This window comes from Protobothrops mucrosquamatus, unplaced genomic scaffold (assembly GCF_001527695.2).
Source record: "Protobothrops mucrosquamatus isolate PMUCROS unplaced genomic scaffold, P.Mucros_1.0 scaffold2530, whole genome shotgun sequence".
Taxonomy (NCBI): domain Eukaryota; kingdom Metazoa; phylum Chordata; class Lepidosauria; order Squamata; family Viperidae; genus Protobothrops; species Protobothrops mucrosquamatus.
Window position 1 is genome coordinate 42,418 of NW_015388592.1, and position 13,098 is coordinate 55,515.

General features: G+C 42.2%; 1 protein-coding gene across 1 annotated transcript in view; it reads right to left on the reverse strand.

Annotated features, from left to right (window-relative positions):
• Window positions 1-12,498, reverse strand: part of RNPEP (arginyl aminopeptidase) — a 13,761-nt gene extending 1,263 nt beyond the window's left edge. The window contains exons 1-9 of the mRNA XM_015825179.1: window positions 12,078-12,498; window positions 8,385-8,525; window positions 7,071-7,219; window positions 6,245-6,361; window positions 5,243-5,478; window positions 4,622-4,735; window positions 4,183-4,295; window positions 2,934-3,042; window positions 880-1,104 (exon numbers count right to left, since the gene is read on the reverse strand). Coding sequence (XP_015680665.1) covers window positions 880-1,104; window positions 2,934-3,042; window positions 4,183-4,295; window positions 4,622-4,735; window positions 5,243-5,478; window positions 6,245-6,361; window positions 7,071-7,219; window positions 8,385-8,525; window positions 12,078-12,464 — 1,591 coding nt within the window. The 5' untranslated portion in view covers window positions 12,465-12,498. The remainder of the gene's footprint in view (window positions 1-879; window positions 1,105-2,933; window positions 3,043-4,182; window positions 4,296-4,621; window positions 4,736-5,242; window positions 5,479-6,244; window positions 6,362-7,070; window positions 7,220-8,384; window positions 8,526-12,077) is intronic.
• Window positions 12,499-13,098: the final 600 nt, after the last annotated feature.

Below are 13,098 nucleotides of genomic sequence, written 5' to 3' on the forward strand. Positions count from 1 at the left end.
GCGCTCCTAGCCTTCTCTTTCCCACCCCTTTTCTTTTCTTGCCTAGTTTGCTTGTCAGGGGAGGGGGGAGGAGGCATCCCTCCATGCAGGGCATCGCCTTGCTGTTTGCCACCTCCTTTCCTCTTTCCAGTTACCTGCGATCTCACCTTCTTCTTCTCTTCCTTCTTTCCCATGGTACTATCTAACTCATTCACCACTCATACTCTCATCACTCCCTCCTTCTCATCCTCCTCATGCCCACTCCTCCCCTTTTCATTAACCTTCTCCTGTTGTTTCTCTGGCGTAGGGATATTCCCTCCCTATATATATAGGGAGGGATATTCCCTCCCTATATATATGAATGCTTTTTGAACACCCTGTCGGCCCCAAATATGGGGGAGAGAAGTCTTTTGGGGCCGACAGGGTGTTCAAAAAGCATTCATCCTCTTCCCCTGTCTCTTGTAGCTAACAAAGTGAGAAAGAGCCTGTGGCCTAGGGGCAACACTTCTGCTTAACATATATAGTGTGTGTGTGTGTGTGTGTGTGTGTGTGTGTGTCAGATTACTTATTGTATATTATGCATTCCAGATTCCCATTTCATCTCCTCAATATACCTATGCTTTCTGCTTTTTTCAAGTGCTTCTAATGATTTTTCAAGTGCCATAAGATTTTTGTGTTTCTAATAACTAGCATGATTACCTGTTTGAATGCTACTTTGTTTTATTTTTTGTAATAACTGTCAAAGGAAAGGCAAATTCCAGGATCTTTCTGGGCCTAAAAGTCTCTCATACCCAGGAAATCTCTAGTTCCTGGAACTATCCGCTTGCACCCCATTAGGTCAGCTTCCATAAAGCTTATAGAGCTGTGGTCAATCCTTCATTTTAGCAAAAGGTGTCTCACCATTGGGCAGAGGAGATTTCTCCAAGATATTATCTAGGAAATAGGCCAGCTGGTAGGTCTTCCATTCAGAGATATCTAGTACTCTAATTGCCTCCATATCATGGTCAGGAGCTGCCCAGAGTTCTGCCAGTTTATTTGCTGGCTTCATCAACTCATCTCCAGGTGAAAGATCAGGAAGGTACGGCGGCCAACCAGGTATATTCAGCCATCGGTCAAACTCAAAACCTGCCATAGGAAGAAAGGGAAAGGGAAAAAAAATCTGCTTATTGGATATTGATATTGGAATCCGTATCAGTAATTAATGTAATTGCTACTAAAGCTTTCAGTAACACAGTTTAATTTTTGAAGTACATCACACACCTTATCCCAGTTCTTCTTCCAACTGTGCCCAAGAAATATTTTTTTACTAGCACATAACAAAAAAAAATAAAAACCACTATGGTCATTCATGTCCCAGCAAGCAATCCACAATATCAGCCTTTTAGTTCCTCTGGGATACTCTGTCATGACAGAACAGGCACATTGCTTCCAATCTTCAAACAAAGCATCATAGCAGCAGCTGGTGTCCATGTACTCACATATTCACATGAATCTATATTCATTTATTTTTGATTCTCACTCAAACTGAAATTATCAAATCCTTAAGGAGAATCAGTTGTCTCCCGAGGATTAGACTTCTTTTAAGAATAAATGGCATGCCACGTATAGATCTAGACTTGTTAATAACATTCTAGATGGTGCTTTAAAATTCCAGTCTATTTTCTGTGGTCTACTACAGATTAAAGATAGATTCCCTAAATAAATGTGCTTCCTGATATCTCGTCTTTGGGCAAGATGCATGCTTCATTACACAGATTCGTGATCTGTGCATTCTATTGATGAAACATTCAAGGTGGCAATAGAAGCAAATATGCTTAGCAGATTGCCAATGACCAATGTTTTTATAAATAATAGCATTTTTGGAAAGGTGTATTTCTCCTTAGACAAGAAGCAATGTAGTTTGGTAGAATATATTCCCCTCATGACATTTTGTTCATACCACCTCCTTACTCATTGCTTTAATGCAAGAATAAACTTGAAGCAGAAAAAGAGAGGATCTAATAGGCACTTAAAAGGCTCTCCTACCTAATGTTTCCTAATTAAACATGTTCTCCAAGGTTATTTTAATTTAGAAAGAAATGGGCATTGGGGCTTTGTTTGTATGCAATGTACACATTTCCTTAAGCATGTTCTCTTCAACCGCCTTCCTCAAATGTATAAGATTTCAATTTTCATAATTTCCAACTTTGCGTAAGCACTTTGGGGAAGTTTTAAACCAAATAAATAATTTGTGAGAAACAGTGAGTTGGAAAGAACAAAGTTTAAAAACATCCTGTTAACCTCTTCTTAGGGCTAAGGCTATATTTGTATGATTAAGAATGTTCCTGTCATCAGATATCAGAAACACTTAATATTTGGCACAATGACAATGTTCTGCACTGCAGGCTTTCTATACATGATGGTAGCAGATCACCTGCAACTGTACAGATAATTTGCAGAATAATCCTTCATGCATAATGTCTAAAAATTATTCCTCCCTCCAGCCTTGTAATTGCTGCTGGCAAAGAGCAATTGTTTGACTTATTATAAGAGCACTTTCTATGAGTGTTCACTACACAGATGCTGCTGAGTTCAGCAGTATTGCCACAAGGCCTTTTTCCAGGAACTAAGGCAGGATGTTATCCAACTGACTTCTTTATTCTGACCTGAACTGCTGTCAGGCAGAACCTTTAAAGACAGCATTTGCTATTTTTAGCTTATGGGAACGGGCACACACTCTCCAATAAAAATACAACCAAATTGGGAGCTGAGGGCAAAGGAGTAGAATAACTCAGCAGAATTGAATTATTCTGGCCACAGGAGACAGGAAAACATGGAGGTCATTGAATTCAAAATGGTCCAGAGGACTCTGGAAGGAATTGCTACCTGGAGCTAGGAAAAACTGAAAAATTTCTGCTGGCCAAAGCCTTGTGGCAATTCTGAATGATTTTTTAATCTATAATATCTTTGCTAACCTGGAATGGTGTCCACCCCTTGCTTCTTCAATTCTGGGAAATATTTCAAGTAGAATTCAAGGGCGTCATTTGCTGTGATGCTCTGAAATTTGAACTGGTTCACGTAAGCCTGCCACAAAAAGAAACTGGCTTGAATTATGTTGAATTCTGCTGGTTCATCTCTGGCTTTTCAGCCCTTCTTTATCAATGTCTTAGAAACCTTCTTTGCATATAAAACTACCCTGCCTAATTCAAGTTCAGCTTACTTCCACCTCTTAGGTTTTAGTGTGAGAACTATGTATCTCAACTTTAAAACAAACTCGATCACCTTTTCAATTTCCCAAAGCTTGAAAACTTGAAAAGCCAACTTTTCACGTCATCTGGAAGACATACTTGCTCACTTTATTAGCTTGCCATTTCTTGAAAATCTGGTAACACTGAAGACTTCCTATGTGCTATTTATGCAGCCAATTATTATGCCTTTCCCTGGAGAGGCAGCACAAAAAAAATTAACCTGCTCCTGTAACATCTTCAGGTTTGGAGTCTTCTTGCTTCAATTCAAATTATAACAGCAAAAAGAACTCTGATTTGCCTGGGAACATGCTTTTAACTGAATGGCATGTTACAACCATGCTCCAAAAGCTGTTGGTTCAGACAGAAAAGAATTTAAATAGATATGCTGAATCAGAGCACAGATCTGTGTATTCCAACATTCTCTTCAGAAGTGTGTGTGTGTGTGTGTGTGTCTGTTTGTAAAGAGATGCTTAAGAAATTCCTACCACAGAACATGAACCTCATAGCACTCACCTTCTTACCCATTTTCCTCAGCAACTGATACTAAGAGACAAATTGAACTTGGACCTGTCTAATTTCCTTTTAAAGCCATCAGATTGGTAACCATTGATGTGACTGCAAATCTCATAGTGAACAATGCCTTTTATCTCCCTTCAATAGGGGAGAATAATGAGACCACTCATTGTCATGCCAAAAAAGGTAAAAAAAAATCCCTTTATCATGCATAATTTTCTACACTACTTTCTACACTACACTATTTTCTGGCACTACAATCATGTATCTCCAGCAAAGTTTCATCCTCTCTACAGTTCTGTATCTTTACCTGATGTACAATATTCTAAATCAGAATATATGATGAGATACAAAGATCAGGACTGTATGCATCTTTCTAAACACGATACAAAGCAGCATACCTTGAAAATACACACTGAGACATCTGCAAAGTACAAACAAATTCCAGGCTAACATACAGTACCTGCAGAAAAGCATCAAACTTAGGCTGATCCCCCACAAGATGGGCAAGGTATGAGACAAAACAGTAGCCCTTTTCATAAGGAGTTTCATTATATGTATCTTCAGGATCAACACCTGAAAGGAACAAATATACAATTATATTTTTAAAGTGGGAAGAATAACTTCACTAGAAATAATAAAATACGGAACTCAGCAGGGCAAGTGCTAAGAATGATCTCTCAGTTAATATTCCACAACTGGTCCCCTTGGAAGTGAGATGAATACGACACAAAGGGCTGGCTAGCTGCTAGAAGGATGAGTCACAAAGGTGTACACTCCAGAGTTAACTATGGAAGCTATGACTTCTGGGAGTTGAAGTCAATACAGGAATCGTGGGTGTTGTAGTTCACACATATTAAAGTTGCCAAGTTTGAAAAACACTGCTTTAGATCAACACAGACCTGGTTCGATTTGCACCCTGAGCTTATTGAGAGGATGATCTTCCCCAACATTGTCCATGTGCTGACGAAGCAAAGCTCTCCCGATAGCAGCTTCCAGGGAAGTATAAGCAGCACCTGATTTTAGGGGAAATCAACAGGAACAACTAGATTATGAAGCCTCTGGCAACTGCCAAGCAATAAAACCCAACCTGCCACCTTGGTGCTCTGGAATCAACCGTCAACCATAGTTATGACATGGTCATTAGGAGAGCAGCCACAGGGACACAAGAATGCACTGGCACAACTTTGCCAGGCAAGGTAAATCCTATTGGGAATGCAATAAAAACAAAAACCCTGAACCCCCTTCTCTCAACGGAGGCATATATTGAACCATAAACTAATTCAGCTTGCCAGTCCTCAAGTTAGATGTCTAAAAGTCCATTGGGTGCATTTAAGAGGTATACAGCATAGTTCTTTTAGGCAATTGAATCACTTAGATACAACTTGATAACATTCCTCTATTTAATACTGAAAACAGAATTTAGATATCTGGGAGCTGCCAGCCAAACATACCTGGAGGTTGCCAGGATAAAGAAGGCTGAACTATACCCTCGCCCTGGGCACTGATTATCGACCACTCACCATAGAGTGCTGTAGAAATCCTCCTTTGGGCATACATGGTGAAGCCCTCGTTCAGCCAGAATTCCCCCCAATGGGCATTGGTGACCAGATTTCCAAACCAACTATGTGAGATTTCATGGATGATCACATCTGCCAGGGAGCCATCACCAGCCAATAGGCAGGGTGTCGCAAAGGTGATACAGGGGTTTTCCATTCCCCCAAATGGGAATGAAGGTGGCATAAACAGGACATCATATCTATCAGAAGCAAACAGCATTAGTCAGGAGGATAATATTATAATATGTTCTTATATATAACATTGCAATGTTGAGGTTATCTAGCAAAATCCAAATTTAAAACAAATATATACCAGACTTCTCAAGCATTTTCACCTTGCTAAGCTTCTGATGGTTGCACCAGTCCCATTTTCTTACATGAGAAATGACTTTATAAAATTTACTGCCTTTATAAAATTCTCCTTCTCTCATCAACTCTCTGGGTCTTTATCCAGTGTTACTGCATTAAGCATGTTTGGGCCGGAGATTTATATTGAGGTAGAAGTATGCAGCATTTCAGAATCGATGGCAAAAAGGTTTTGGCATACCTACACTTTTGTGTAGGCATACCTACACAAAACACAACTTTTCTGGCAACTGTGCTACAACTGAGTGTTATGTGAGGATCTCTGAGTGATGCAAAGCTTTTTTTTTTCCTTAAAAAGCAGATGAAACAAGAAATTTGATTCAAGAGATGGACATACAGGGTATGCATCTTTTCCAGATTCATGTATTCTAGATATGTGTTGGGACGACTAAGCCGGGGAACTCTGGGAACTGAAATCCACACCTCTTCAAGTGCTGCCCCAACACCAGACTTGGGGATGCAGGCCACCCCAATTGCCCCCATCTTCCCTTTTTTGGTGAAAAACCGGATGTATCTCTGTCTGTGATTCTCTTTGGGAAAATGGATGCTTTCCTGAGAATGCTTTCCTTTTTGAAACAGGTTCAGTAATGAAAGGGGTACCTTTCCCATACGTATGGCCCAAAAATCTTCTCTCCAGCGGTAAGAAATTTTTCAATCACACCTTCAAACTCTTCCCTAGCAGCTTCAATCATGGAGGGCTCAGCCCAGATGTGACTCCTGGGGGAAAAGCAAAAATGGCAGGGAGGTCAGCCTAAGAGGGAAGAAAATATTCCTAACCCTGTAAGCAGGGAGGCACAACACACATTATTGTGTACCCTTGGATGTCTATGGAGCAAAATTTCAGCGTCAGGCAGAAATAAGCAAAGTGCAACATGGCTTTTTGTTTAGAAGCAGAAAACAATTATTTATTCTTCTTAAGGGCTGGCTGATCATATTCAAGACCTGATGCAAATCTCAGCTTGTGCACACATGCACTCCTCACTACCACATGCACTCCTCACTAGTTAAAAAGACTCGTACTGAATAATGCTGAAGGGCAAGATTATATTGCTGTTGCCACATGGTCCTGGGAAAATATGAGGCTGCTTTAAATAGCTGCACTCAGGAGCTGCATTTGTGCCCCCGTAAGCTTTGCCACTCTTTTTCAGAATCGAATCTGAAGGACTATCCAGACCTGTTAGAGAGGCGTGGAGTAAGAAGCCACTTTGAGAGACAAGGCCAGTGGGTGGTATAAGGACTTCTCCCTGTGCTCCACCACTCCCCCCTGATAAGAAATTCTTCAATCACACACTCCCCAGATTGCAAGAAGAGCATTCACTCAACTATCTACCACTCTCAAAGGAAGCTAGATTCCTTTTCCAACTGGAGAAAGAGTGGCCTTGATTATCCCTCTTGGATTAAGATGAGAGGTATATTTGCCTTTTACCTTGGTCCCACTTTTGCTGAAACAATGTCCCCAACGGCCAGGGCCACCAAATAAGAAGGGATAGGATGAGGCATCTCAAAGAGGAAAGTGTTTCCCTTCTGCTTCTCCCTGGTAATTGCACTCATCACAGCAGTGAAGCCCTCAGGGACCTAGAAAAAGAAAAAAGAAAAACTGGCTGAGTGGCAGAAAAAAAGCATGCCTAGTATGGCTTTGGGAAGAAGGGTTAACCTTTTTCATTTTCTTCTCAATGAAAAGAAGGAGTGAGGATTTTTTTCTCTACAAATGGACAGAATACACAAATGCTTTTTAGGAGGTCTACACAAGTAAAATATCACTGTGTAGATGACAGGATACATAGCAATGTGTACAATGTATAGGAGCTGACCTCCAGCAGAACCCCCATCTCTCAAAATCAAAAGTCCTCCTTTTGGAAAGAAGCTTGCAACTGAAGGTTCAAGAAGCAACAGTTATGCAAAAGGAAAGTGAAAACTGTGGCAGTTGGATGAGTTCACACCAGCTTTGGAAAACAAAATTGATATTATTTATGATCTATACCAGTGATGGCAAACTTTTTAGACACCAAGTGCCCCAAACCCCCCCGCCCACACCCGCCCCACCCACTCCACCCCACCCGTTCCATCCACCCTGCCTCCGCTCTGCCTCCCACCCCACTCACCCGCAGGGCCACCTACTGCTTCCACGGCCTGCCGCAGCAGATCACACAAGCAGCCCTGCAGTGCCATGGCAGCCATGCCCTCCACCTGTGCCCCACAGCATCATCTGTGCACAAGGGCTGAGTCTTGTCCCTGCTGCCCGGCTGCCATATCCTTGGCTCTGCACTGCTCTGTGCGGGCCGCGCCCAGGGGCAACTCTCCTCTGGGGGGGCTGCTGGTGAGGAGGGTTCACGGGGGAAGGCGGGGCTGGGTGATGGCTCGCGTGCCCACAGAGAGGGCTCTGCGTGCCACCTCTGGCATGCGTGCCATAGGTTCGCCACCACTGGTCTATACCATGGGAGGTACATAGTAGAAAATATACCTTTGAAAAATAGTTATCATTCCAGTCTTGTTTGCTCGGTTTTGCCTTGTATAACTCAGCTATTGGGGCATATTCAAAGCAAACAAGGTGAAACAGGGTAATATGGTGCATGACCTCAGGCTTTGAAAGCCCTATGGATGCCACCTTGTTGGGAAAAAGTGAGAGATAGCATTTTTAAAAAAGTGTTGTAATCTCTCCTGTAATGAATTCTAGGTTTAAAACACACTTAACTATGGGTTTAAGCACACTCTCCACCTGTATAGTTAGGGAGCTCCTTACCTTTATAATAGCTGAATATGAACTTTTAACTGCAGGAGTGTCAAAGCAGGGGAAAACAGACCTATTTAGAACAGCTTGGCCTTGAGTGTACATGTAGGGCTTCTTTTTTCCTGCAGTCTGTTCTGGCGTAAGCCAACATACCTGCCAGAAAAACAAAAACAGATTTCCATGAACAATGAGAAAGTGAGCAGAGTCTGCCTTCTTAGAAGTTAGAGAATGAAATTCGGGGGAAATGGACCAGTGGAGCACAGGAAAGCCAGAGGTGTAAAAAAAAACAAACCAGCCTTCCCTTCTGGGCAGTTTGATGAGAATACAAACAGAAAATCTACAAAAGTGGGCATAGGACCAAACTATCAGGCTCTCTTGATGCTACTCTGATTTCTACCAACCTTTCCAAAGAACAAACAAATCTTCATTTAGACACAGCCACCTCTTTGCCAAAGCAAGGATCATTTTGATATTACTCTCCACCTGATGCTTGTGTAAGCTGAAAATTATTGGAGGTATTGCCTCTTCCTGATTACTTCCACCCATCCAGTCAGGTCCAGCAGAAGAGACATGCTCCAAGTCCATCTGCTAAGGAATTATATTTGGTAGAACCCAAGAGATGGGTCTTTGACTGCCCTGGTGCCCGCCTTGTGAGACTGGTCCCTTTCTTGATGTCCTTTGAGAAATCCCTTAAAATCTGATTGCCAAGGGGCTTGGAGGTCCCCCAGAAATGGGATTTAACGAGAAGAATAAATTGTAACATCAGTGCCCTTCCTACCATTCTGAGGATTTTTTAAAATAATATTTGTTTTAATTTTAGAATATTTTTGTGATTGTTTTAATGGCTTTATTGCCCAGAGTCTGTGAGATAGGTGGCTTATAAATATGAGATAGATAGATAGATAGATAGATAGATAGATAGATAGATAGACAGACAGACAGACAGACAGACAGACAGACAGACAGACAGACAGACAGACAGACAGACAGACAGACAGACAGACAGACAGACAGACAGACAAATTTCATTGACATAAATGTCAACGAAAACTAAAATAGTTCAGACTCATCTGGACTTAGAAATAAGGATTCTTCACATACTCAAATCTTTTAGTTGTGTAATCCAAATCTTTAGCTTTCCAGAACGGCTGCTGTGAACTATTTCTAACAGAATTGATCACCTGAGCTCACCTGGTTCTCAATTTATTTCCACAAAGCATATTAAAGCAAATCAATATTACAAAGATTAGAGGTGTCAGGTTTAAGAAAGGCTAAGGAAAAGATTTTTTTCTTTTCTTACAGATGAGTAAATCTATAATGCAGCTGTAACTGATAGTTTTAAAACTGAAACATATATCAGTATGAGCTTTGCCCAAACAAAATCTAGGGTTTGTTCTTAATATTAGCAACATTAAAGCATCTGGCCCCCAAATTACCAAATGAAGTATAAATACAGTGACTGGGATGGGAGACATAAGAACAGAAGCAGTGCCTTGCTAGATCAGACCCCTGGCCCATCTTTAGATAGTCTTAAGAGTTAAGGCTGCAGTTGGGACCAGAATTGCCTGTCATAAGAAATGTGGTCATAAAGCATGATGTGACATGAACGACAGCTCATGTCACATCATGAGCAATCCAGGCAGTCTTGGTTGTTTGTAGTAAATCCAGACAGACTGGGTTGTTAAGCAGGAAGCAGAAGGGGTCCCAGGTAAAGAGTATGAGGTGCCAAGTTATGTGGAAGGCCTTAGGAGTTGGGGGGAGGTGAGTGTGTGGAGTGGAGTGGAGTGGAGTGCAAGCTCAATAAGGCCAGGGAAACAGCACATGGGATGTGTGTATGTGTGGGAGCACAGTGACACTGGGGAGAGGGCTTGGGGAAAATGTGAGAGAAGGTGGGAAGGAGGACATGGTATGTGTAAGCAAAGAAAGGCCGAGGATCTATGGAGATTCTCAATATCCAGATCATGGTTGTCCCAAAGATGCTAAGAACTGAAGAAGCTTCTTGGATGAGAAATGTTTTCAAAGAAAACAAGAAAGTCCAGTTGCCTTTTGAAAAAAAAACACCTTTGGGACAGCCAGGGGTGGGGGAGACTTATCTGAGTGACTTTCCTGCTGGCTACCCCATTGATTTTATTTGTGGGAAGCCAGCAGGGAAGGTTGCAAATAGGGATTACATGGGACGCTGTAAGCAAACTGATCAGTAAGCTGATTGCCAAGGACTTGAACTTTGTTCTGCAACGGCTGGAACTTCAAGGACATTTACAAGTCCCTTTGTTCAGCACCACTGTAACTCTGAATGGTCACTGAATGAATGGTCATTATTCAAGGACTACCTATAGTCTAGCAGTCTATTCTCACAGGAAGTCAGCCAAACTGGTAATCAGCACATCTCAAGGTAGCAAATTCCAAAGTTTAATGATGCATTATATAAAGTTAGATAGCAAAAATCTCCATAATGGGAGTCAATTCAAAATTGCATCATGGGTAGAGATATGGATACCAATTTGCTCACGCATACACCATCACAATCAGTACAGATTAAGTCAGCCAACATAAATTTGCACTCATCTGTACTGCAGTCCCACTTTATTTACAGAAACTGCACTGCCCTGGGCCATTTTAATTTTTGCTTTGGAGTTTTCCCTAAATAGGACAGGAAGTGCCAAGCTTATTTTGCTCCCAGCAAAAATGGAGGAGGCAGAGGTTAAGTAAAAAGAGCACACAAGGGAAGGCTGCCTTAGTTTTTGCTGCAGGTCTGATTCACTCTTCCTCTCCATGGGTTGGACTACATCTCCTATCATTCCCAGCCAGTGTGTCAAAGGAAGGAAGGGGAATGGCAGTTAGAAAAGCTCCCAAGTGAGAGCAGGGCAACAGATCAAAGGAAAGGATGATAATTCACACAGAGATAAAAAGGGCAAAAAGTTTGTGCTGCCTCTCCCCCTTCTTTGGCAAACAACTGAAATCACATCACAGCATCAGGATAATGAGAGAAGCGGTCCATTTTAAACTGTATTTTATCAAATTTTATTTTAAATTGCTTTTATCAGACTTTGGTAATGATTTGTTGCTGGAACTTTGCACTTTGATATGGCCCAAGGGCTAATCAATAAAGATTTATTATTATAACGAGAGAAGCAAATATTAAGAAGATGAAAGGCACTCAGGGTTAATACCATAATGACAGCACTATAGGAAAGATAAAGGTCTCCCTTAAACTGAGCCGATAATATGATCCCCATATTATTTCTTGGCAGCAGAACAAGAGTTGTTTGCTTTGTTTCCTTCCAAGACAACTTTGGACTCTGTTCTAATCTACAATTCTGGGATTTCTTAGTGGTGTCTCAGCCTTGTACTAACCAAGTCTGAGCATGCTTACTTTACCCAAGGCCAGCTAAAGTCAGCTAAGTTTTGCCACCTATTAATTCATAATGGCAAGCCAGGGTGGCATATTTAAGCTTAGGAATTAACTCCCCGTTTTTCTAATAAACAGTGAAAACACTTATTCACTGGGAATTGTGAGCATGTGCAGAGTGCCTTTTTTCACTACAGAGCCATAATGCAGCAGCTCTACGGGCAACGCTGTTAAAGAGTCAAAAGGCGAGATCGAGCCTTGCTCACTAGAGAAGCGAAAAAAACCGGACGAAAAGGGGGGGAAGCTCCTCAACGCCAACCCGCTGTCCGGTCGCGCCGTCCGCCCCAGTCACTCACCCCGGGACCCCCTCCGGCCCGATAGGCGATCTCTAGCACTACCGCGTCACCGCGTGTCAGAGGTTCAGGCAGGGAGACGTGCAGCGCGGAGCCGTAACTGGCGAACGGGCGGTTCTCGAAAGAGACGGGGCGCAGCGCTCCCGGCTCTTGGCCTTTTTCTTTCCCGCTCTTCGGCGGCGCCAGACCAGCGCTTTCCACCTCCACGCTGGCATGCGAGTCCAAGACGATCTCCTTCACTTGGTCCCGCAGGCATGTCAACTCCAGCCTCACCGAGCCTCGCAAATGCCCGGAACCCGCCGGTTCGAAATCGACGCGCAGAGCCAAGTGCAGATGCTGCAGCCGGAAGGAGTCGGCGTTGCAAGCGGTCGCTGCGTCCCGGGAAGCCATGGCGAGCGGAATCCGGAGGCCCGCAGCAGCAGCCGAGGAGACGTGCCGGTGGGGCGTGGCAGGACGCTGGGAGGCTCAGCCCAGGAGGAGGAGCAAGAGGAGAGTGTCGAAGCATGGAGGAGGTTGCTGTGCGGACAAAGAAAACACCCCAAAAAAATCGTTTTCTAATTCTGTGACAGTCCGGCTCTTAAGGGGCAACAGTAGAGGTAGCTTGCTTGCTTGATTAATTAATTGATTAAAAATTATATGGCTGCCCAACTCACTTTCAGTGACTCTGGATGGCTTACGAAGATAAAAACTCAATCAGTCTATATCTATATTATATTTCTATTATTATTATTTATACATTTTATATTTATATATTTATATTTATATATTATTTATATTTTATTTATTTATTTTTATATATAAATAAAAATGTAAATGTTCGTTTGTTCAAAATCTTAAATCTCCGAAAGTTCTTCACCGATTGCTTTGAAATTTTGACACAACGTTGCATTCGAATACGCGCGTGTTTTTATGTACCTATATTATATAGGTGTCACACCTGTGACAGGTAAAAATGAAAAACAGCGCCATCTGTTGGACGTAAAAGCAACACACGCTAGACAATGGAACAACAAAAAATATTGTA